The sequence below is a fragment of the Lacerta agilis genome, chromosome 9 (assembly GCF_009819535.1).
Source record: "Lacerta agilis isolate rLacAgi1 chromosome 9, rLacAgi1.pri, whole genome shotgun sequence".
In the NCBI taxonomy this organism is placed as follows: Eukaryota; Metazoa; Chordata; class Lepidosauria; order Squamata; family Lacertidae; genus Lacerta; species Lacerta agilis.
The window spans coordinates 35,075,333-35,101,698 of NC_046320.1; the positions used below are offsets into that span (position 1 = coordinate 35,075,333).

The 26,366-nt window shown below is 41.8% G+C and overlaps 1 protein-coding gene across 1 annotated transcript; it reads left to right on the forward strand.

Moving 5' to 3' along the window:
• Positions 1 to 5,251: 5,251 nt before the first annotated feature.
• Positions 5,252 to 24,584, forward strand: PLRG1 (pleiotropic regulator 1). The gene is made up of 15 exons (XM_033160193.1): positions 5,252 to 5,381; positions 10,370 to 10,476; positions 11,448 to 11,581; positions 12,293 to 12,346; positions 14,929 to 15,022; positions 16,024 to 16,114; positions 16,308 to 16,409; positions 18,123 to 18,215; positions 18,522 to 18,671; positions 18,763 to 18,864; positions 20,179 to 20,281; positions 20,867 to 20,975; positions 21,169 to 21,308; positions 22,615 to 22,808; positions 24,052 to 24,584. The coding sequence occupies exons 1-15, from the start codon at positions 5,373 to 5,375 to the stop codon at positions 24,109 to 24,111; spliced, it is 1,542 nt and encodes a 513-aa protein (XP_033016084.1). The 5' UTR covers positions 5,252 to 5,372; the 3' UTR covers positions 24,112 to 24,584.
• Positions 24,585 to 26,366: the final 1,782 nt, after the last annotated feature.

Sequence of the window (26,366 nt, forward strand, 5' to 3'; positions counted from 1 at the left end):
CCACTTCCCAGAACAGCAGTTGGAGCACACTGGATAAACAGAAGTGTGTATACAGTGGTGCCCCGCTAGACGAATGCCTCGCTAGACGAGAAACTTGCTAGACGAAGGCATTCGTCTAGCGGAAGGCTGCCCCGCAAGACGAATTTGTCTATGGGGCTGCCTTGCAAGACGGAATTTTTTTTTTCGTCTAGCGAAAACCACGGTTTGTATTGGTGCTTCGCTAGACGAAAAAATCGCTAGACGAAAATACTCGCAGAACGAATTATTTTCGTCTAGCGAGGCACCACTGTATAGCCTAAAACTTGCCTATCGAGAGATATTTAACACTATTTAGCAGATGTATAGACATACACAATTGTGCTATACTTGGAAGTCTCACTGAGAGTTCAATAGGACTTATTCCCAGGACCAGAGTTGTTGAAGCTCAGTCTTTGGGACACCCATTCCTGAACATATTTATCTATTATTTATTTGCTTGTCTCACCCTAGGAGTATGTGGAAATGGAGCAGTGAATACAAATGTCCCACAAATCCACCTAACCCCACTCACACTAAGGCAAATAAAAACCACCACCATTAACTCTAGCTATAGCCATTAAAAGCCAGACCAAATAAAAATGTCTCCCAGCACTCCTTGAAAATGATTATTTTCAAGCCTTGAATATCCATGGGATGGAAATTACACAATTTTAGGGCAACACCAAGAACCTCTCTTTGCATGTCCTTGTTGTTCAAATACAGCAAACAGGCCCTTGCAAAGCCAGGCAGAGGCCCGGGCCAGGTAGATAATGTGGCCCCTCCTTTTTTTTACCCTGGGGATCTCCAAAGTCTTATAAATAAGTAAGTATATAATTTTCACATTTTCATATACAATAGTGCTTTTTAAAAATACATAGGGAAAAGGATTGTTTTAAGTATTTACATTTAAATAATGGTGAGCAATTGTGAATATGCTGACCGAGGCCCCCTTTGGAATCGGAGGCCCGGGCCAAGTGGCCCATATGACCCACCCACCTCTGTTTCGACCTGATGGCAAACAGTTGGCACAGTATGTTCATTTCCTTGAACTGTTATGAAGTACTGTACGTTGCTTTTTCTTGTTTTGATGAGGCAGGAAAACGACCATCTTCGCAATTATTGGAAGATACAGTAATTCATTCTACCGAGAGAGAATGTGTAGCAGATTCTTCTAGCTCAAGTGGTGGAAGTAAAGAGTTTTTTATTAAAACAAGATAATGTTGGCTGACATTTCTCCTTTTCCTAGGCTTTCCTCTTATTTACCTATATATCTGGACAGTGGAGGACAGAGACCCTAAACTGCATCGTTTGCCTTGTTGGTTTGTTCAGCCATGGTGCAATGCCCTGCTTTGACTGATAAGCCAAGGCCACTGGTTAGTGACTCTCAGATCAAATGATATGTCTGTGTGCAGCTCTGCAGAATTCTATGAGTAGGCCACAGATAAACCACTGTGTTTGTGCAAGAGGGGGGCTCCCTGGTGGTTGTTAACTTATTTAGAAATGTCCTTTTCCCCCAAGCAGTGTTGCAAACCTACTCTGTCTTTTAAAACAGCAGTGTAAACATGAAATCTCTCTCTGACCCTCTCAAATTGTAGTCTGAAGGCAACAAATATTTGTAGTAGTAGTTTCTCGTAAGTGAGAATACATCTTGACAATATGCTGGAAGCAAGCAAGCAAGCACACACTTTTAAAGATTAATGTGTGGGATGCTTCCTGTTTGTTTTCATCAGCTGAGTTAACCCGGTTGTGAAATTTAGCATGGAACTTGAACTAAACAATTAAAAAATGCTCTGAAAGATCTCCAAAAAAGCGGGACTTATCAGATGACTAAACAAACAATTTAAAAGACTTCTGACCATATATGATACAAAACGAAATAGTGAACTGTAAAAATATTTGGAAGAAACTATAATCTGATACGATCTAGGATTTGTTTGTTTTTTGAAACTTCTTGGAAGGAATTAGGATCATGGCTATCTCTAGCTCTGAGGACAAGCAAGGATCTTTTTGGAAACAGTGGAGCTGCATTTCTACACATACTGTACATGCCTGGCAGCATGCAAGTTTGCTCAGAAGTAAACCACACTGAGTTCATTGGGGCTTACTCACAGATAAGTATGTATAATATCAGAGCCAAGTAAATCTTGCCAGATTTCTAATGTTAAAAAAACATTTTTTTCCATGAGGTCAATGAAAAGCTAACTCATGCACTCTTCTGTTCAGAACCTGTAACTACACTTACTGCCCTCTGAGGTTCAAAACATAACTGAAGCCATCTGATTTAATTTGTCCCCAGATATAATGGAACTCAAGTTTTACAATAATTATTACACAATGCTGTACGTACCTGCGGGCGCACACAAACATTCCACAGCCATTATATTCAGTATATCTTGATGATTTACATGGGTGCTGCCTTGAGCACAATACGTATTCCCATTTTTATTTTCCCAAATTTGCTTTAAGCATTATTCAGTAGCGGCATCAGAAAAAACTTGGTGGGTAAGAATAGAGTTGCCACCATTTCTGCAGAGCAAGCAGCAATGCTAACAGGTACGACCTCTCAGAACTTAATTTATTTACTACACAAAGGTAGAAACAAAAAAAAATGATTTAAAACAGCAAAAATAAGTAAAAATCCACAAACAATAAAATACTGCAGTGACCCAGGGAAAATTAAAATATGTTACAGGTGGGTAGCCGTGTTGGTCTGCCATAGTCGAAACAAAATAGAAAATTATTTCCAGTAGCACCTTAGAGACCAACTGAGTTTGTTCTTGGTATGAGCTTTCGTGTGCATGCACACTTCTTCAGATACACTGAAACAGAAGTCACCAGATCCTTGAATATAGTGAGGGAGAATATTTAAGGATCTGGTGACTTCTGTTTCAGTGTATCTGAAGAAGTGTGCATGCACACGAAAGCTCATACCAAGAACAAACTCAGTTGGTCTCTAAGGTGCTACTGGAAATAATTTCCTATTTTGTTTTAAAATATGTTACTATACCAGAAGTGAATGCAGCCCTCAATATGAAAAAGGTTCCTCACCCATGATATAAATAAAGGTGGCATTTGAACTGCATTACGGTAGTTTCAGCACAGGGATAGTCATATGGCATTCATAGGAAGCTGTGTTATGCCGAGTCAGACCATTGGTCCACCTGGGTCAGTACCATCTGCACTGACAGGCAACTGCTCTCCATGGGTTTTATCTGTCCATCCGAGTACCTTTTGCATGCTAAGGATGTGCTTAACTGCTGAACCACAGCTCTTCCCTGGTTACTTCCCAACACCGCCACAGTTTAATGCTTTTGGAAAACTATCCAGCACCACTGATGTACATGTATTGGAGAAACCTTACTTCCCACTATGTTTAAAGGGATTATTCCAAAGGACTGCAGCTTCAGTTAGTCAGGTAACACAGGAAAATCCAATCTGATACCTTACCCTGGCACTCCAGTCCATGGCTGTCAAGTCTCCCTTTTTTGTGGGAAACTCCCTTATTCCAAGCCGTTTCCCGCTGCTATCCCTGATTTTTTATATCCCTTAAATTTCCCTTGCTTCAAAGGGAATATTCCTCTCCCCAGGCACGTCTCTACCCTGTGGTGCCAGTGGCACGGGGAACCAGGGCCGGGCAGCAAGCTGAGTGTCCGGGAAGGAGAGTTGGGGTCCGGGGAGAGCAGAGCTTCTCCTCCTCTGCAATCCTAGAGTGCCGCTGAACGAGGAGGAGGAGCCAGAGGAGGAGGAGAGTCCACCACCCACCCACCTCCCTGCCCGTGCAGCTAGAGGACCATGCTAGGGAAAGAGGCCACGCTTCCCAAACTTCCTGCCCCACGTTCCTCAACATCCTGCTGCCGAGCGCGCGCCAAGTCTGAGGAGTGAGGAGAGAGCCGCGTCAGAGACCCTTAAAAGTTCTCCTGGATCTGAAAGCAAGCTATTGTGCAGCGCAGGAGAAAAGCACCAAGAGGTGGGCTCCGTGGGTTGCCCGTGAAGCTGCCTGGACCTTTAACTCCCACCCTACACCACTTTCTCGCTCCATCGCCCCCCATCATCTTCGCAGGGACAGCAAGAGCCGCGTGGCTCGTCCAGGGAAGCAGGGGGGGGGGGCAAAGCAGGCAGAGACAGGAGGAGATGGCGAGGGGGGCTTTTTGATGGGGGTGACGTAGAGAGCTTTCTCTCCTTCCTCCGGTGGGTCTCTAACCCCCACCCCTAGATTTGTTCCTGGTGAGTTCTGGCACCTCTTTCTCTATAAAAATAGCACTGGGAGGACAATAAGCATCATATTGTTTGGTCTATGTAGTAGGCAGAAGACCAGAGGCCTGCCTTAAAAGGAATGGTGAGGGACTTTGTTGTCCCAGAGTGGTTGCAACTCAGTGTTCTTCTCTGAGGGGTTGTCCACACTGGAGTTTAATGGGAATTTAAGGTTGCTTATGTCTGTTTATTTAGCAATGCCCTCATGATGCCCTTCCCCACTCAGCCCCTATCTCACACATTCTCATGATGGTGTGTAGCCTGGTGTAAATTAATTTGTAGCCTGGGGATATTACCAAGGCGTGGACTGTCCCTGAGAACCGTAGACTGTCCCCGGGACAGTCATGTTCTGCAGCCTTACTCAAACAGAATTGATTCCTGGATAATACCAAAAAAATGTTTCAGATGAGTAAATAATAATAATGAAAAAATGTGTGTTTGAGGGTGTGGGTGTGTTATTATTGTTTTTAATATGTATTTTGTCTTTTTCATCTTGTATTTTTATGTTGTGAACCACTCTGAAATCTATGGATAAAGGGCGGTATACAAATTTAATAAATAATAACAATAAGTTAGCAATGGTCCTATGGCTATCAGTTTCAGAGCTTTTTTGTTCACAAACCTCCAAGCTCCCGATTATAGAATCACTGAATGTCGTAGGTGTTTCTGAGAATGGCTAATGGGAAGAGAAGCAGAAACATTGAGGTTTGCAGTGTATCCTTCTCACGCGCTTCCCTGGAAGTCCCACGGGGACTCGCTCTCTAGCCAGGCGCATAAGGCACTGGGCACTTCATAAAGGGCATGAGGCTGCCGCCACGTTGACTTCAGGCATCAACTCATCTCCCCGTTTCGAGCGGGCAGCGCTCCGGTGACGCCATCAAGCGAGCGACCGGCACTGGGTGGAACCGAAGAGGTTCCGCCCTAAACGCTGCCCCGCAGCTGCCCCGCGCAGGCGCGGCAGAGGGAACAGTGCGTCAGTTCCGGCGTGGCGAAGGCAAAGCGCCGGAAGTGGCGCCTTCTTGCTAACGGGGCTGCGTCCGGCGTCGGTTTTGCCGCGGATTTCGCTGAATGACCAAGTGGTTGTAACTGAGGAGGTTGGCACCATGGTGGAGGTAAGAGGGCAGGGCTTTTTCTCCCTCCTGCCGCGGGGTGGGACCGCCGAGCCTTGTGTCGCGACGAGTTAAGGGCCGTTTCGCTCCTTCGCGCCGCTTTTTTTTGGGGGGGGGAGGGGGTCAGCTGCGCGAAAATTAGACCCTTTGAAACCAGCTGGATGAGGCTTGTCTTTGGTTTGGGCGTAGAGCTGGGTCTGCCTTCCTCCAACGCCGGCTGTGCCTTGGAAAGGGTTGAACCGGGGCGTGTGGGGGTTGGCGAGAGTGAGAAGCTTGGAGAGTTTCATTCAAAATCCTTCCCGATGTTGGCTTGGAGGAGGGTTTTCACACATTCAGGTTGTCTTACAGATAGTAAGCAGGAAACATGAAGGTAGTCATGGAAAAGATCAAGAATGAGTGTAGACTTGCCCAAATGGCAAAATTAACTGGGAAGCTCAGAAATCAAGACGACAAGAATGGGAAAAGTTTTTAATTTATTTACGAGACCACTATAAGCAGGTTAAAACATTGGCAAAAATTTAATCACACTTGTAAAATAACAGAAAGTATGGGTAATTTAGAAGGACAAAAATTTGGGTAAGTATTGATACGCAGTTGTAAATATCATCAAAAGGACCCATGGAAGGGATGGGGGGAAGTCAGGAGATTCAGAGTAATCTCAGTATTTGGATTTGGAATTTTTTTTTGTTACATGTTTGTACCTTTTAAAAATCAAGTAATTATTATTTTTTTATAAAAAAAAGAATGAGAGTAAACTTAATCCCACCTCAGAAATAACACCTCATGGATTCCATCAATACACGAACTAGCCCCTCTTTCTGGCATTTGAACATGCCAGTGAACATCCATCAGTGATAGTTGGTAGCCAAAGGGGCTTTCAGGTGGTTCTGGATTTAGGAATGATGCAGAAATGTTTGGTTGCTACTGCTTTACCTTCATCTGGTGGTAAAGACTGAAGAGTTATTATATATATATATCTCTTCTGAGTAAGAAAAAATTGTTCATTTGAATAGTGTATACCTTGAATGCAGAAGGCCTCCCATTCAGTCACAGACCTAAAAAAGCATCTTTGGTGACAGACCTAGGAAACCAGAAATGTCTGAGACTATGGAGAGTTACATCCACAATAAGCAATGCTGACAGTACAGGATATATGCATAGTGTTAGTGTTTTCCCTTTTCCTTGGATACTGAGTTAAAAAAAAGTGTGAGTTTTTCTACACCCAAAAATAAATAATACTCAGTGAACTTTTGTTTGCTTACTCGTGAAAAGTGACAGGAAAACTGCATTTCCTTTTTAAAACAAGAGGCAGTAATGTTGGGAAATTCTTGTGCCTGGTCTGAGCTTTATTGGTGTGCTGTGCTTACATGCTCATAATCCTTTTAAAAAGCTGCAATTATCCCCAGATCTGTTTCATTGCAAAATAAGCTGTCTGTAAGGCACACATACTGCCCAAGTGCTGTTCTTTTTTTATTCCTCAAATATCTGACTGAAAACACAGGTCAGACAATAGGAAGAGGAACCCTGCTGTATCCATCTTGCCTATAACATACATAGAGGGATGCTGCTATTACATGCTGAGTTATGCTTGTATGGGGCCCATGTGAGATAATTATCCCATAAACCATGTTTGTGGATGAATTAACTGAACAAAGAATTCTAGAGTATTTAGCTTTTCTGCATTTTGCTACCACTCAGACAAAAGTATTCACTGAAGAGCAGGGGAAGAAATTTGTATGATAAATGAGTTACTATTTACCCAGATCACGGTCAGTTTCTAGGTTTCAGACCCTTCTTTCCAAGTACTAAAGGTAATGCATAAAGTGTCTGGTCTCATTCGCATGTCATGTCAAGTTAAGCCAAACCGTGGCTTAGGATGTAAGTGGCCCTGCATTGATATAGGAATGCTAGTCTCCATCTTGCAACAGTGCAGCCAGAGGTCTTAACTTTACATGGGTGCAAAAGTACAAGAAGGCTGTGGGTGTAGTACCGTGCAGGGCCTTGCACAAATGTCAGATTTGCATTATGTCAGATTTGGTATCTCATTTTGCAGCCCATAAAAGTTTGAAAGCTTGTCTTGAAGCACAAACTCTAACCAATACAGAGCCTTGTAGGATAAACAGCATCATGCACCTTTCACCAAAGTGGCAAGAATATGAATGACACATCTCACAGACATGCAGCCTCCACATCCACACATTTCTCTGTGTGTTAGAACATGGGATTCGTTCCCGAATGACATGGGTCAGCAAAGAGATTTGGGGAGCACAAAGTGCATACAGAACATTAGTGTTAAGGAACAAGAGAGAATGGAGGATAGAATAAGTAAATGCAAGTGCCCATTTTCCTAGCTGGAGAATAAAATCAGGTTGGCAAAATTGCTGTTAAGATGTTTAAAAGAGGCAGAGATTTTCTTTATAGTGTAAAGGAGTATGGAAGCAAAACAGTTTCAGCTGCATGTTGTTGTTGTTCAGTCGTTCAGTTGTGTCCGACTCTTCGTGACCCCATGGACTAGAGCACGCCAGGCACCCCTATCCTCCACTGCCTCCCGCAGTTTGGCCAAATTCATGCCAGTCGCTTCGAGAACACTGTTCAATTGCATAGTGAATGGCAATTAAAGTAATGACTGCATTGATACTGAATAACGTTCTTTGTTATTAAAAGTAGTTGGGGTTTCATGTGTTAACCCAAATACTTCCATGCATCCACATATGATTTTGGGCGCAAACATCTTCTGGGTCATGTGGCCAGCATGACTAAGCTGCTTCTGGCGAACCAGAGCAGCGCACGGAAACGCAATTTACCTTCCCGCCGGAGTGGTACCTATTTATCTACTTGCACTTTGATGTGCTTTCAGACTGCTAGGTTGGCAAGAGCAGGGACCGAACAACAGGAGCTCACCCCGTCGTGGGGATTTTTTTTTTTTAAAAAAAATTATTAGCAAAATTTCAATCCATACAAATCAAACCATATCATCATGTACATTTCCCCCCTTTTCCCCCTCCCCTCCCCTCCATCTCCCCCCTCCAGGACTTTCCCCAGCTCCCTTAACTGTTTTTTTAATTCATATTCATATTATTTCTGCATATTGTACAATTGTAAATATTACCTTTCTATTGTTCAAATTTATATTCTGCCAATAAAATTTGTGTATGTTTATTCAAATCCTGCCAATGATTCTAAGTCTCTTTGTTGTTTTTTCATTTAATTCATAAAAAGTTCCCATTCTTCCTTGAAGTCCCAATTGTCCTTTTTTTGCACCTGTCGCGGGGATTCAAACCGCCAACCTTCTGATCGGCAAGCCCTAGGCTCTGTGGTTTAGACCACAGAGCCACCCACATCCGTGACATTGGCTTCCCAGTATAGGATAATAAAAAGCAGCTTAATGTGGCCTCTGTATTAACATTAGCATGCTAGCCTGATCAACCAAGCAAGTAATAGTTGATTGGAGCCAACAAAAAATGAGAAACAGTTCTCTGACTGGACGTGCAGAAAGCTAATGGATCATGTTTAATGTTCTGTAAATAATGTCCTCACTCTGTTTGTTTTTATCCAGTTTTACAATGACAATAAATTTAGAGGAAATCTGGCCTCTAAATGTATATGAAAGGTGACTTGCCAGAAAGGAAGTGCAGAGCTTTTATGTCTGGATTTACACCCAGTTCACCCTAGGATGGAAAACAGACTTTTGACCAAAGCATTAGTCTAATGTCTTTGATCTTGACACTCCGGAAAGGAAGAAAGTTAATACTTCATTTGGAAAGTTCAGTCATAGTTTTTAGCACTTAGCAGATTCTGTTGCAGAGTAAACAGCTGCTTATTAGAATGGGGGCAAGAGCCATGCTCCCTTTTCTCGTTTGTTTTTGGTAGTTTGCCTTCTTTTTGAATGGGGGTGGGGAAAGTGAGCTACACTTGTTCTAAAGGAGAACAAAATAAAGTCAAGCTAGCCATGTATGCATAAGTACTGTACTGTTAGTCTAATACCTGTTATTGGACTCAATTAAAACATCACAATACAGTGGAACCTCGACTTACTTATGCCTCGTCTTGCGGATGTTCCAAGTTGCGTCCGTGGCAAACCAGGAAGTAAACACCGGGTTTGCAGCGATTTACACATGCGCAGAAGCGGCTTCTGCACAAGACGCCTCTTCTAGCGTCCTGCTACAAGACCAGCAGATGGACTTCTGGAAAGGATTATGTCCGTAAGTAGAGGTTCCATTGTACTAGTGAAAGTAACATTTATGGGTTATATTTTTCCAAGCACATATACTGCTGATAACTATTTTAAAAAACATTTTACATTTTAGTAGCTATTGTACTTCTGTTTATTTCTCGGACACATTTCCAAAATGTTTTATATAAATTAAAACAAAACTTGAATTGCATAACAATTATAACAAGCAGCTAAAAACATACCAATGAAGTTCACCAAAACAAAGTATTTAGTAAACATTATTATTTAGTAAACATGTATCAAGTACATAATACTTAGATAGTTAAGCACAGTGAGTTGTATCCAACTCAATTATGCTCAAAATAGTCCCATTGAAATTCTAATGCTACAAATACCGGTATAATGCTCAGCTCCCCAACTCTCTGGGGAAGGAAAGGTCTCTCATGCCATCATGCTGAACTTAGAAGTATTTTGTGTTTTCTTCTGTCTACTCCCAAACTTGGCAAGGTATGAAGACTCTCACCATTTGCCTCTTCTGACTTGGGAGAGAGAAGGCTGATTTCTCATAAAATGTTTACATTTGAATCAGATAGAAGGGTATGAGATACTTGTGCATTTCTGTCTACTCTAGAGATCAGGAGAAATGAGAACCTTCCTTGAGTTATCTGACATGTGCAAGGGACTTGAGGAAGAGATGGGGGGGGGTCAGTGCTAACAGTAACTTATGACAGTCTAGTAAGCCGATTCAATGTTCGTTGAGCATTTTTAATGAAATAGGTCTTGCTAAAGTTGTGTCTGAAACTTTTCTCCCCTTTAGGAAGTACAAAAGCACTCTGTGCATACCCTTGTTTTCCGATCTTTGAAAAGAACTCATGACATGTTTGTGGCTGACAATGCAAAACCAGTATCATTGGATGAAAGGAGGTAAGCAGGATTGCCAGTAAGCTATTGGTACTTTTGAAGCTGCAAACCAGTTTAAAATCTTACTCAGCAACCCTATTCCATAGTATCATAGTATCACTTTGTAATGAATTAGTTCTTGAGGGCTTAGAATCAACATTGGATTGTGTTTACAATGATGGAGGAGGAAGTTAAAACTTGGCTGTGTACCCAACCAATCCTGTGTTTGTATCACCCACTGAGTTTATGGTGAAGTATCAAAAAAGATTTGGTGGGATATGCATAGCCAGAAATGCATCGTCAAAAAATAATAATAATAACAGAAGGGGGCAGATTTGCTTAAAATTTGTATATGCCAGTTCAGGTGTACAGATGCAAACTTAGAAACTGAACCATGTCCTTCTGGCAGTGGAACAGATGTCTGGTGGAGCAGAACCATCCCCCTTCAGCCTCCTGGAACCCCCAAAATCAGTTCTGGAGGTTTGTGGAGCACATCTGGGCAGTGTGTGGAAGCTGCAGGGGGTAGGAGAGGAAGGGGAGTTATGTCTCAGAAGCATGGCACTGTATTAAGTAGAATACAGTTCTATCTCACTATAGTGGGAATAACTGACCAGGTGATCTGTGTGCCTGTTCAGCCTGTAGTCCAGGTGCTACCTGTTAATGGGGGAGGACATAGCTCTCCGTTTTTAGAATTATTTATCTTTAACCTGGATTTTGACTGGGCAGCCCTTTAAATAGAGGGCTTTCCTTTATAAACTAGGGCCTATGAACACCTAGGGTGTCGTAAAATCTAGAAAATTATAACTTTCAGTAACATTCCTGTTTGCTGGAATATTTTATCTAAATACTGAGCATACTGCATCCCAATGTAACTCCACATGAACATCAGAACTGTTAACAGAACTCCTAATTGTATATCTTACTTAAAGCATGAGTTTGTTATGATAATACAGTGCATCAAAAATATACATGTACTAAAGTGTTTTCTTACACAGCCACAAAGTAAAGATGGCCGTTAAACTTCGTACAGAGTACAGTTCTGTGCTTCACATGCCTGTATTGAAAGAAAGTGCTCGAGAGAAGGGTGTGATTGATTCCTATGGACATAAGCAGTATCTTCAAAATCAAGGTATGGCTACAGTTATAATTGTATAAACTTGAGTATTTGGGCCCCACTTGCAGTGAAAGAATTTTGCTGCACTTTCAGTTACAACGTGGCTACACGAATGAGGACCCTGGATTTTTATTTTATCTTAATTGCCTTACTTTTCTTCTGTCATGGACCCAAGGCAGCATGCATGTGGTTGACAAATACTTGGCATGTGCAAGAGCATATTAAATATTTATAGAACAACACATCAGAAGAGTTTGAAGTTTTTCTTCTTTCATATAGAAACCTTTTGTGTATCGGACAGTGGCATTGGCACATAGCCTGATCTGTGACTTGCCATGGTGTAGCAGCTGGTGATCTTTATCCTAAGTATAGCTTGCTAGTGCATAACATTTTATTATTAATTATATTTATATCTGACTGTGTTTATTAATGGTTTATTGATAAACGTAGTAAGCAAGACATTTAATAATACTCCTCAAAGAAGCAAAAATGGAAATAAATGCCACTGTGCCAGAAGAATGAGTGGGAAAATATGAATTCCTAATTTCTTGTTAAGTGTATAAGCAGCGCATAATGCATGTGCTTACAAGGTAAACAGTACCAGCAGTTCTTGTTATGTGCAAATTATAATGAAAATTGTACAAAGTTGTGTTTAGGAATTCAAGTAATTGTCACTTTACTATAATATTTATTAAAGTAATAATCAGCAAATCTCTTGCTCTTTAGGCGATGATGATGAATATTTGATAACAGGGACACATCCATATCCCCCTGGACCTGGTAAGATTTTGAACAAACTATTTGGGTGAAATTGAGTGCAATTTTAGTATATATATTTTCCCCAGGAAGATGCCACTAATGATGCAGTGATTGATAGTCACTGTCTCTTAATGAAGCTAGAGGATACAATACCAAAAATAATTGGATGCATATATGGAGGGCAGCTTAGACGTGCGAGCTACACAAGTAATGTTTACTGAAGTGTGGTTTGCATCTACACAATCAGTTCTTACATGTTGTAGTGGAAGTGCACTAGGCAAATTTTAAAATGTTTAAATATCTTTCATTATTCCATCACTACTTGAAATGAAGGAGATGCACTTGTTCTTAGACATTTGGATATTGAACCTTTGGATATTGGCTAAGAGGCCCTGCAAAATTGGGGGAGGCGTTCCCCCCATTTTTTCTGAGAGGCGTTTCTGGGCCTTAACATATCTAGCTGTGCTGCTGTTTAGTGACAATTAACAGGAAGGATTTCTGTCATGGAACACTTTGAACCTAAGAATTTAATAATTTAAACTCAAAACACACACACACACACACACACACACTGGAGCTTTAGTTGTTGAAGTATCTAAAGCAGGGGTTCTCAAACTTTTTCAGCAGGGGGCCGGTTCACTGTCCCTCAGACCTTGTGAGGGGCCGGACTATATTTTGAAAAAATAATAATGAAGGAATTCCTATGCACACTGCACATATTGTATTTGCTGACACCAATCAAAGCCCAGCCCCCTTCCACTCGGCTCTAGGCAGGGCGGGGAGAAGCCAGGAGGAGGGAGGGAGGAGGAAAGAAAGCTGCTGGCACCAATGAGAGGGAAACAATGCTGCTGGCACCAATCAAAGCCCAGCCCCCTTCCTCCACAGGGCGGGGAGAAGCAAGGAGGAGGGAGGGAGGAGCTGCTGCCACCGTGTGAGGGAGAGGGAAAGAACGTGTGTGCTGGTGCAGTCTGAACAATCAGATCCACGTTGATTTCTGGACTATCCATGGGCGGGATTTAGAAGGCTATTGGGCTGGATACGGCCCCCGGGCCTTAGTTTGCCTACCCATGATCTAAAGTGTCCAGAAGAGCATTACAAGTTGTCCAGTATACTTAGGTTTTCAGAGCATCACGTGTTATCACTCTCAAAATGTAGCAGCAAAAACATCATTCAGTTCATGTACTCTATTACTTTACAAATATGTAGGAGTTTTTTTCATGTTGGTTACAATTCACTGAAATTTTATAGCTGCTTTTTTACCTGCATTATAGAGAACTATAGTTTCAAACTGTTCCAAAGAGAGAAAATGGACTCTTTGAATTTTAAAAGCCAGTTTAGCCCTATTAAAGTCATGTAAAATTAAATCAACTGAAATCCTTAAATCCATAGCATTAAATACATGTGATCAATAATGACTAAGTTTTGCGGGATGGCTTTTGTTTTTTTTTTTTTTTTTTAAACATATTTATTGATTTTCCAACATATATTTCCAATTACCAAACAAATTACAATGCCAAATTAATTATACAATTCCAATTATAACAATTCCAATTATGCCAAATTTTTAACTTGTGGATTCCCCATGTCTCGGACTCCGGAGCGCTTTCTTATGATCTTTTCCAGTTGCTTCATAAAGTCAATATTTTCACAGCCTCTGATAAATGCCAGCAAGCAGACACTCTTATAGTAAATAATGTCTCTGTGTGGAAAAAGCCATCCTCTCCCAATATCGCATTTCGGCTGACGCCATCTTGAAAGTCTCTCATAAATCAAACTTGTAAATCAAACTGCGACACACCAATTTCTTCCCCTGTGAGCCGTCCCCACTCCTTTCCGGGAGGGCCAGACCCTCGTAAATTCCACTATCAATCGTCCATCAAATCCGGCTTCTCCCTTTGAAGTGGTGTACAGCTCCACAGGCTATCATCAGCACTCGGCAGTTAATTCTAGCTGCGTCACAGCCAGCCGAGGATCCTCCATTTCTGTTGAGTCAAGTCCAGATCAAGTTTCACCTCCACACAGTTTATTTTTGTAATTTCCATTCTAATTTCCATTCTGTCTTTAAAGTCCACTTGCCATTTGCCTGTGAAAGTGGATTTTCTAGGGGGAGGTTTCGCCCGTGTTAAGTAGATATTGAGGCAAAACAAACGGAGATTCCAGAGCTTACCCCCCCTTCTTTTCCCTCCTTCACATACCAATGTAAAGTCCGCGTCTTCTTCCAATCTTCATTCTTAATCACTCAGGGCTGCAGTTAGCAACATTCTTCCCACTCCTTTGTCCGAGACATGCCCAAAATCTTTAAACAAATTTATATATCCAATTAAAGGGAGCGTGCACGAACGGGGCCGGCTCCAGGAGCTGCATCTGAAAACGAGCCCTATGTGCCCAGACTCCCCCACCGGTCCCGAAGGACCCAAAGCGGGTTAAGGAGTACCGCGGGCAAAGGCAGCCCTCCCCGTCGTCCCGGGGAGGTGGGAGGCTGCTTACTCCCATCGCAGCTTGCGGGATGGCTTTTGTCAGCAAGAATAGACTGATCAGGATTTAGTTGGTAACATTAAGTAATTAAGATTTGTCTTAACTGTGTGTATTTTCTCTTTTCTAAGGAGTGGCTTTGACTGCAGACACTAAAATTCAGAGGATGCCTAGTGAATCAGCAGCTCAGTCATTGGCTGTGGCATTGCCACCTTCTCAGTCCAAGTAATTATATTGCATTAAAGTAAAATTATTCTGTGTTTTTAACTGATGATTAACTGTTTTTAACTGATGATTTTAGCTGATAAAGTTTGCATGGAAAATACAATGTAAAGAACAGCTATTTAATTCTGTATTAACCGAAACAGAATATTGTGTTCAGTCTTAAACTGAGATTCCTAGTAAGCGTGCTTAGGTTTGTAGCCTAATGGCCTGCCTCTTCAAAACCTTAGCCCTTCCTTTGCAATATGGAAGCAATAATACTGCCCAACCTTACAGGACTGTTTTAAGGATAACAGGCTGGTCTTCCCCTTGCTGTGATCTTTTCCCTGTAGGTTCCCTGTTCGATGACAGAGGCCAGAGTACATTTCCCTGCAGCTGTGCTGCCCAGGGCAACCTATGATGCATCTGGAAAAAATAGTGCCTCATTAAAATGGCATAGTTTAGCACAAGTTAGTAATGGTTAAGGCTCATTATAAATAATTGGGTGTGACATAGTCTTAGGTAAAGGTAAAGGTACCCCTGACTGTTAGGTCCAGTCGCAGATGACTCTGGGGTTGCACGCTCATCTTGCTCTATATGCCGAAGGAGCTGGCGTTTGTCCGCAGACAGCTTCTGGGTCATGTGGGCAGCATGACTAAGCCGCTTCTGGCGAACCAGAGCAGTGCACGGAAATGCCGTTTACCTTCCTGCCGGAGCGGTACCTATTTATCTACTTGCACTTGGCGTGCTTTTGAATTGCTAGGTGGGCAGGAGCTGGGAGCTCACCCAATCGTTGGGATTCGAACCGCCGACCTTCTGATCGGCAAGCCCTAGGCTCTGTGGTTTAGACCACAGTGCCACCCGCGTCCCTGACATAGTCTTAGTTTGTATTTTTTACATTTACATGCACAAGATTTTGTCAGTTACTTGAAAAGAAGCAACTGAAAACAAGCGTCTGCTAACACTTTGTAGGATAATGTATCTTCACATTCTCTGCCTCACATCCACTCCCCCTGCCTTTCCAGAATGGAATCAAATCGAACGGCTTCTAGTGTTGGTGATATATACAGACATGCTGGAATTCCTGAGCGCTCACAGCCTCCAGGTTTGACTCTGGTAAGTCCCGTTAATTGAAAGCCTCTGATGGAGATGCAGTAAATTTACCAAATTGGATTCTTGACAGTGACTTTGTCAGGAATAGGATTGTGACAGAATGACACTGCATAACCATCTAGGGATAGTAGAAACTTGTTGGGGCGGGGAGGGATATTTGTTGAGTGTAGTTTTAAAATGTCTGTTCCTTTTGTAGGCTATGATGGAAGCTGGTGGGAACAAAAATTCTGCATTAATGGCAAAGAAGGCTCCGACAATGCCAAAACCACAATGGCATCCCCCATGGAAGCTGTACAGAGTAAGTAGGAAATAAGTTGCAAGTATGAATCTCAGGATAAATTGATTGCTAAGCACTGGCAGCATCAAGCCTTAGTTTCAAGCACCCTCACTCCTGCTCCAGTGCAGTCTAGAGCATGGGTCAGCAAACTAAGGCCCGCAGGCCAGATCAATTGCCCTCTGGATCTGGGACAGTCCTGGAATCACTGCTTGGATCGGCATGATTGTTCAGACTGCACCATTTTTTTTTGCCATTTCTCCTGGGCGCCATTCCCCCCACCCACCCACACACACACTGCGGCGGCGCCTTTTCCCTCCCTCCTCCTGGCTTCTCCCTGCCCTGCGGAGGAAGGGAGCTGGGCTTTGATTGGTGTGGCCCAGACTCGCCACCCACCCGTCTGCCTCTCCGTCCATGGCATGTGGGCATCATGACAGGCACATTGCGGGGCTTTGGCTGGAGCTTGGCGCGCCTGCTGGCCCCGCACCTGGCGCCCAGGAAAGCTGGCCCAGAAAGGAGAGGCGCCGCCACTGCCGCTGGCTCCCAACCGCAGGCAGAGTGGCGGAGGAGGTAGGAAAGCAGGGGGAGGGGAGAGGGTGAGGGAAAGAGAGAAGCCCCCCTCCGCCGCCCGCGTGCGCAGTCTGGCCCGCCACAAGATCTGAAGGGTGGTGAACCGGCCCCCTCCTAAAAAAGTTTGCTCACCCCTGGTCTAGAGGAAGCATCTTAAACAAGGGTGCCAAAATAGCCAAACAGGCTCCCAGAGTGAGTTAAAAACACCAGAAACAGGTCAGCCAGTACCATCAGCCTTTCAGTGTTTAAAAAAAAAGATGGAAAGAGGAGTCCAATGGAATAATAAAATAAAGTACTGGATTGAGACCAGTGCAGAAAATAAATAAATAAATAAATACTATTATTATTTATACCCCGCCATCTGGCTGGGTTTTCCCAGCCACTCTGGGCAGCTCCCCACAGAACATTAAAAACACATCACATCAAACATCAAACATAAAAAGGCAAGTGTCACCTTCCATTGCCTAGAGGTGTTTGTTTTCATTTGTTGGCTTGTATGGGAATTGAATAGCAAATCTGGAGGTGCTATGTGGGTGGGTGTAGAACAAGAGAAAGATGGCTTCAGATTACCTTCCTTTAAATTAGCATTGAGTTGGAGAGGGGGTGAGAGGGAAGTAATTCCAACAGCTGAATTTGATGGTTACACTTTTCTATATTAGGTATTCACTGAACGTTTGCAGGTCATATTACACTATCAAAACACAGTATATAACCTGAACTACAGGTTGTGTTATGTTATGTGTTCTAAACTATAAACAAATGGTGAATAAATTGGGTATAGCTCTGAAGTCAAATTCATAAGCAAAACTCTTTTGTTGAATAGTTGTTCATAAATCAACTTGTATATAACAGTTTAAGTTACAAATGTTGATACAGTTGTACCTTAGTTCTCAAACAGAATCTGTTCCGGAAGTCCGTTTGACTTTCGAAAACGTTTGAAAATGAAGGTGCGGCTTCCAGTTGGCTGGAGGAGCTTCCAGCACTCAGTCGGAAGCTGCTTCAGACGTTCGGCTTCCAAAAAACGTTCCCAAACTTCCAGGTTTGTGCCGGTCGGGAGCTAAAACATTCAAGTCACAAGGTGTTCGAGAACCAAGGTACGACTGTATTATATTTAATTGGAATCCATCTTATTTTATAACAATCCATCTCATTTTATAACAATTGCAGGTTATCAGTGGACACTTAGGTTGGGTGAGATGTATTGCAGTAGAACCAGGAAATCAGTGGTTTGTTACTGGCTCTGCTGATCGAACTATAAAGGTAAGAAATAGCAAAGAACTGAAAAATCACTGTCTTCTGCCATTGATGCTATTTTAGGTGCTGTTAAGTGTTTCACGACCAACATAATTTATTGCCCATCTTTCTTTCTGCTACCTAGAATTTTAGTTGCATCAGTGTGCCGGAACTGGAATTAAATAAAAACTGAGTTTTCAGACTATAATTCTGTGTAGAGATTAATTTTGTAGGCTGCTTAGATCCTTGAGATGTTGAGACTCCATTAAATGAACAGTCTTTGATGTCTTAACTTTTGCAAGATCATCAAAACATTTGTTTCTCTTGCTTCAGATCTGGGACCTTGCTAGTGGCAAACTCAAACTATCTTTGACGGGGCATATTAGTACAGTTCGGGGTGTAATAGTGAGTGGACGGAGTCCATACCTTTTCTCTTGTGGAGAAGATAAACAGGTGAAATGCTGGGACCTTGAATATAATAAGGTAAGCTAAGCACATTGGCAGCAGCTGAAATCTTATTAGTAATTTAAAGATTACCTATTCATGTTTTAACTGAAATATGTTTGATGTGTAGGTTATTAGGCATTACCATGGCCACCTGAGTGCTGTGTATGGTCTGGATTTGCATCCAACAATAGACGTGCTTGTAACATGTAGCAGAGATTCAACTGCACGTGTAAGTAAAACAGATATCTGTGATGTATTTGATCTGTCTCTTCTTATGTAAGATAAATAGGTTTCCTGTCTCTTGCCAATTTGGCTTCCATTTCAAAAGCTACAAATCCTACTAACCCTCCCTGGTTTAGGGTGTGTGATTTAGTCAGATCTAAATGATGCAATGGACACGGGTGGCACTGTGGGTTAAACCACAGAGCCTAGGGCTTGCCGATCAGAAGGTTGTCGGTTCGAATCCCCGTGATGGGGTGAGCTGCCGTTGTTCAGTCCCTGCTCCTGTCAACCTAGCAGTTCGAAAGCACAACAGTGCAAATAGATAAATAGGTACCGCTCCTGCGGAAAGGTAAACGGCGTTTGCATGTGCTGCTCTGGTTCTCCAGAAGCGGCTTAGTCATGCTGGCCACATGACCCAGAAGCTGTACGCCGGCTCCCTCGGCCAATAAAGCGAGATGAGCGCCACAACCCCAGAGTCACCTGCGACTGGACCTAACGGTCAGGGGTCCCTTTACCTTTAAATCATGCAGTGGCCTTTGAGCAGGAAGGTATGGCACTCACTTTATCTTACGTGGACATAGTCTCCATTTAGGCAAATTGGGGTATACCACCATATGTGATATATGCTGTGAATATATGTGTGCATACCTGCTTGTAAATAATGTGTTGCTATAGGAAAATACAATTCTGTGTTCTGTCTTATTCCCGTTTTTTAAAAAATATATATAAATAATGTCACAACGTAGGGAAAATGTCAATGTGTGAATCAGCTCTTCAAGGCATATATGCCTCCTGCCTGCCTGCAGTTTAGTTAACATTTAATACTTGGCTGACAGCTTCAGTTTCCATCCTAGTTTATGTGTTTCATTATCTTCAGGGGCATTAGGGTGGGTTGTAACAGATACCTTTGTACAAGTTAAATTTTTTGAAGGCTTCCTGTGGCTTAAGAGTTATTGCTTTGGCTACAGTTCAGTGTGGTATCTGCCACTGCGGAATACACAAATTATGAAATGATTAGGGCAGTAATTCTTAAATGCTGGGCTCAAGTTCACAAGAAGATGAGGGAAGTTTGATGATGAAAGGCCAGGCTGCTAACAGGTAATACTGGAACTAATAGGTGAGCAGAGGAAGAATTGGCCTTCCACATCAGGAGAGACCTGAGTGATACATACTTTTGTCAATGGCATGCACATATCGATACAAAAAAAGGTTATAAACAGAGTGAATACATGTTAAATGGTTTGGTCACAGAAGATTATAAACCAGCTTTTTATGGTGGATGGTATAATTATCGGTTCTAATTTGCTTCTAACCTCCCTAGATTTGGGATGTGAGGACAAAAGCGAGCGTGCATACATTGGCGGGACACACAAATGCTGTGGCAACAGTGAAGTGTCAAGCGGCAGAACCACAGATCATCACAGGTATGGTGGAAGTTGTTTACCAAATGCATACAGCATATCAAGCAGTTCACTGTTACAGTCAGCTGGAGTATAGGGGAGGAAAACTGCCATTCCAATTCCCAGAATCCCTCTGGAAACATATTGAGAACCAGAAAACTACTGATTTGCAGCGATATTGGAATTGAAGATGGTGGAATATGTAGCCCATTTTGCTGCTTGATTTTCAACTGGAAACTAGCAGTGGGAGTTTTTACAATGTTTTGGTGAATGGTAATCCACTAACCAATAGGAATCTATTTACTTACAAATGTGTATACAGCAGATAGAAGGCCTTTTCAGAAAAGAAGTTCCTTGGCGCTTTGAAAATTTGACTATTGGATAAATCTAAGTCCCCCAAGACATTGAAGTGCAATTTAAGGTAACCTTAGATGCATGTGATGATGCCTTCTCTGCAGGGATTCTCAGAAGTAGAGTTGTAATTGTGAAACTTGGAAGCACTGTATAACAAAATTGGAGTGTGTGATTCTCTTAACATACAGGCAGTTCAGATACTTATCCTATCCACTTGCCTTTCTAAAATCTATTGTTATTATTTTGTATTTACAGGAAGTCATGATACCACTATACGACTCTGGGACTTAGTGGGAGGAAAAACACGGGTCACTTTAACCAATCACAAGAAATCAGTAAGAGCAGTAGTACTGCACCCAAGACAGTAAGATTTTTCAGCGTTTTTCCTGTCCTGTTAATGTAATATAATACATATAATATAATAATATTTTATTATAACTACTACAACTGTAACAATGTATATTATTGAAGAAAGTGGTAAATTAAATTGTTAATCAGATGTAGTAGTCTTTGGTTAACTGAACTTCCAATACTTGCTAACATACACTTTGTTACAGGTACACGTTTGCTTCTGGGTCTCCGGATAACATCAAACAGTGGAAATTTCCTGATGGAAACTTTATCCAGAATCTTTCTGGTCATAGTGCTATTATCAATACACTAGCTGTGAATTCAGATGGAGTTCTGGTTTCTGGAGGTAAATGAGAATTTTAAGTAGCTTGAATAGGAATAATTCTCTTTTTTATATTATTTACTGTAACATGTTGTCTGCAGGGCTGAGTTATGTAGACAGTTCTGAAACTGAATAGCTCAGAGGTCACCAGTCCATTTTGATTGACTCCACAAATGTACAGTGGTACCTCTGGTTACGTACTTAATTCGTTCTGGAGGTCTGTTCTTAACCTGAAACTGTTCTTAACCTGAAGCACCACTTTAGCTAATGGGGCCTCCCGCTGCTGCTGCGCCGCCAGAGCACTATTTCTGTTCTTATCCTGAAGCAAAGTTCTTAACCTGAAGCGTTATTTCTGGGTTAGCAGAGTATGTAACCTGAAGCGTATGTAACCTGAGGTACCACTGTATAGCACTAGCAATGAAAGAGATTTAGGTCCCAGACTATTCAAAATACTGCTTTTAACGTTTAGAGCAAAGCTTTCCAAATTGTGTTTCAACACATTAGTGTGTTGGCATCGCACGAATGCTCCCCGCTTCTCCTGGGGCTAGAAAGGGGTTAGTTAAACCACTGGTTTGCTAGTAAAACTGAATTACTGTGTCGTGAAATGATGCATTTCTAAAAAGTGTGTCACAAACAAAATTAGTTTGGAAAGCTTTGATTTAGAGCAGGCACCCCCAACCTGTGGCCCTCCAGATGTTTTAACCTACAACTCCCATGATCCCTAGCTAACAGGACCAGTGTTCAGGGAAGATGGGAATTGTAGTCCAAAACATCTGGAGGGCCAAAGGTTGGGGATGCCTGCTTTAGAGCCATAAATGAACTTGTTCCAAGTATGTTGAGGGTAGTAATTGGAAGAATCCTTGTTCCAAATCCCACCTTTATCTGACATTTGATGGAGATGAGGTGCAGGGCCTTCTAAATGGTGGCACCTGTGTTTTAGTATAGACTGCAGACGGCAAGCACAATCTTATGAAATATCCCCCCTTTATCTTACATAAGACGAAATGCCTCTTCTAAACTGATGCCAGCTATGACATGTGCATTCATCATCTGAAAGCATAATATACTTGCTTCAGAACTACTTGCAAACCAACACAAGTTTAACTAATTGATGAATTGATATGCTATAATTCTATGAATCTTTCCTGGGAGAATAAGCTGCATTGAATTCAGTGGGGTTTGCTTCTGAGTAAATGTGCATAGGATTGTTCTGATAGTGCTGTTGTGATTACATAGAGTAAGTGGTGTTTTTTTATAACAAAAACATTAAAATGAATTTGGGCTGTATGTTGAATTGTAAAGCAGGTGTAACACTGATTTTGTTCTTCAGCTGACAATGGTACAATGCATCTTTGGGACTGGAGAACTGGGTATAACTTCCAGAGAGTGCATGCGGCTGTACAGCCTGGATCATTGGACAGCGAATCTGGAATATTTGCATGTGCATTTGATCAGTCTGAAAGCAGGCTGCTTACTGCTGAAGCTGATAAAACCATTAAAGTCTACAGAGAAGATGATACTGCGGTATGGAGAATCATATTTTTTTCTGCCACATACTTTATATATAAAACTAGGTTTTTAAGATACTCTTAGGACAGATATTCTGGAAGCATTATCCCTAAACGCTGCTTACTGCTAGAGTGATTACACATTAGCTCGGGCAGCAAGCCTACTTCAGCAGCAAACGCATCTCATGGGATGGGAAAATGTAATAAAAAAGCAGTTGCTACAAATAGGTTGCTTGTCCGTAACTTTCTAACAATGGAATAAAATGATTTCTAATTTCATTTTCAGCCTGAACAGGTTAGATTTTTAAAATTGTTAAAAATAAGAAAGTACCATGCATTTATTCAGAGCAGAAAATGCTTGATACTAGTTTCACAAGATTACAAAAAGACGTATGGATTTGGAGATGGCTGCTGCATTTTAAAAGCAGACAAGTATTTCATTAGTCACACTGATTATCTGCTATACTTAGAGCACAATCCTGTGCATAGAAAAAAAAAAAGTCCCACTGAATTCTTGTTACATGTGAATAGGTTTGCGGCCAATATCTGTTGTGCAGGTTTCTGCTGCATTACTGGCTCCAATTTAAAGACTAATCATGGCAGCAGCCTTCTGTCCATTATTATTTCCCTGTACATCAGACTACACTTGTTTTACAGGGGAGAAAATCACTCTTGAATTTTTTATTGGGAATCTTTGATCAAAGGAAACTGAAATGTTTTCTGTTGCTTTATTTTCTACGTTTAAACAAAAGCTCGTTACTGCATATCTTGATTTTATGGTGCATTTGAGCCACTTAAATAACTATAGTAGATCTAGTAAACAAATCTACTTGTATCGTCATCTCCACACATTTGATGCATTGATCTATATTACACTCCATCTGTGAAATGGGATTAGTGGCTTATTTTACCTGGGCTTTTAAATTGATAAATTCTAGTGCTTGTGTGCAGAAGTTGAAAGAAACTCACAGTAATTTCCAGTTCTGCTTCCTCCTCTGCCAGTGGATACCACCCATCATAAACATTTATTGATATGGTTATGTATATTGGACCAAAACTGATAACTTTTCCCCTCCTGTTGATGGCAATATTTTTATATTGTTCTCTTAACTTCAGCTGGATCAATAAACTTAGTTCATCAAGAGTGTGATTTCATAGTTAAATTCAATGGCGCTGATCTTATTAAACATTCTGACTTTAACACAAGCTGGAATTCCAATATGTGTTTTTTTTTCTTTTTCTTTTAAAAATATTTATAGACTGAAGAAACTCATCCTGTCAACTGGAAACCAGAAATCATCAAGCGAAAACGATTTTAATGAGAATCCACCTGAATAGCTGTGCCATAATCCTGACTCTGACTACAAAGCCTGAACTCTCCTCAAGTCATTGCTTTGTTTAGTTTGCAGTTTTTATATTATATATGGCTTCTCTCTAGGATTTTATCATCTCTCTGATCCCAGGAAATCAGCTGCAGATGTTACGCACATCTGAAGAAGTGAAAGTTTCTTTTAATAAAATGGTAATGTGCTGGTGATCCTAGTCACCCAGTGTGTGCATGTCATTCTATGTGGGCAGAAGGTGATATGAATCCCACCTGCTCTTTTCTTGTATCCCTCTTCTTTCTCCCCGAGGAAAACAAAACAAAACTCCTGTTTGGTACTTCATCCTACAGCACCAAATAGTAAAACTGTTGGGGGGGGGGGGAGCCATTGTAAAAGTGATTTATGTCCTTAATACAATGTGCTACTTCATTGAGCGGTAATGCAATAAAATATAAATTTCTTTTCCAGTTTGTTCTTTGGCGTTAACAACTAAAATGCAGAACTGTGCTCTTATGTTGTACGTGTGGTTCTTTTTCAGAGCAATGATTTTGACCATCTCGTGTCAGAATCTTACTTAAAAATTTAATGAAACAAGCTCTTTAAATGCTTGCCGATGAGTGTCTATTATTTCGTTCTCTGTTAGTAAAACTTTTAAAACACAAGTCTTTTTGAGGTAGATGAGCAGCTCTGAAACGACACAAGCGTTTTGGCTGAGATCAAAAGAGTCTTCTAAGTGAGTGGAAATGCTTCCACTTACAATGCAATGGTTCAGCAATTTTGCTTTCTGACTAGGGCTGGGCGATATATCAATATATCGTCCAAAACCGATTTAAAGCTCACATCGTGATAATTGTTTCATAATATTTCAGCAGGCAGTATATTGTGAATCATAATGCATGTAAGGGGTAGGTGATATCTAGTTTTCACCATCACAATATCTCGCCCAGCTCAACGTTGCAGTGTACCACAATGTCTGAAATAAGGATGGAATTATACAAAGGTGAACAGGACAATGTCCAGGCAACTGCTACTACTTAAGAGGTCTAAAATGGATAAATGACAGTAATTATTAATCACCACACAGTTTCATCAGCAGGCAAACCAAAATGCATCCCAATAGGACTTTTTGTTTGGGGCTTAGCTACCAAATGATGGCATGTAGGACAATCCAAAGTACATCAATGAGTCATAGTGAATACAAATAATCTGGAATTGCCAGCAGGCCTCCTAGATGGCAAAAGTGGCAGCAGCTGAAAGGCGGCAGAATCAGCAACAGTGGGGAAGGGGCAGAAGCAGTAGCAGCCTGGCAGCGGTGGCACAATCAGCCTGCGAAGCCTCGCCACAGCAGTAGGTGGCAACAGCAGCCTGTGAGGTCTTCTGGTGGTGGCAGTAGTGGCCTGCAAGGCCTTGTGGTAGTGGCAAAAGCGGCAATGGCCTGCAAGGTCTTATCATGGCGGTGGCAGTGACTGGCTTGTGAGGCCTTTCAGTGGTGGCAGAAGCAGAGGTGGCCTGCAAGGCCTCACTGAAGCAGGCTGGCAGCTTCTGCCACTTCCACTACCCTCAGGAGGACTTGCAGGCTGCCGCCACATTGTGTGGCTATGAGGCCTTGCAGCCTGCCACTACTATTGCCATCACCGTTGCCAGAGTATTGCAATATTACATTGCTGCCGCAAGGCTTCGCAAGATGCCGCAACTGCTGAAGTACGTGAATGGGAACCTTGGTTCTTAAAATAATTGCCAAGCACAGGATTTAGGAGAAATTGAGAGTAAGCGTTTTACTGCTGAGCAATAAGGTCCAGTGAGTCACCTCCAAAAATCTGGACGCCGAGTCAATGAGGTCCAGAGGTTTTATAGATTTCTTCAAACATTACATATTCATATCTTGCATCAAAATTAAACCAGTAAACGTTGACTTCTGTCCTTTTAAGATTACTTCTCTTTTAAGATTACTTTGTAAACAGCTTTAATTAAGGAGCCTGCCAGATGTGAAAGATCAGGTGCGCCATCATGGCACGTTTTAATAAAACAATCTGATAACGTTTGTCAGGATCAGATTGTGAGTCATAACAACAAAGGCCTAATGTCAGAGAGAAATCTGCTCTGCCAGCGCAGCAATTTATAGAATCAGCCAATTGGGTTTTGGAGGCTGGAGTAGAATTCTGGGCCATAGAAATTTAGAGTGATATCAGTACCCAAGATTTCAGTGGGCTTTCTCTTGAGTACTGTTTGGTTGGATGTAGCTGATTGTA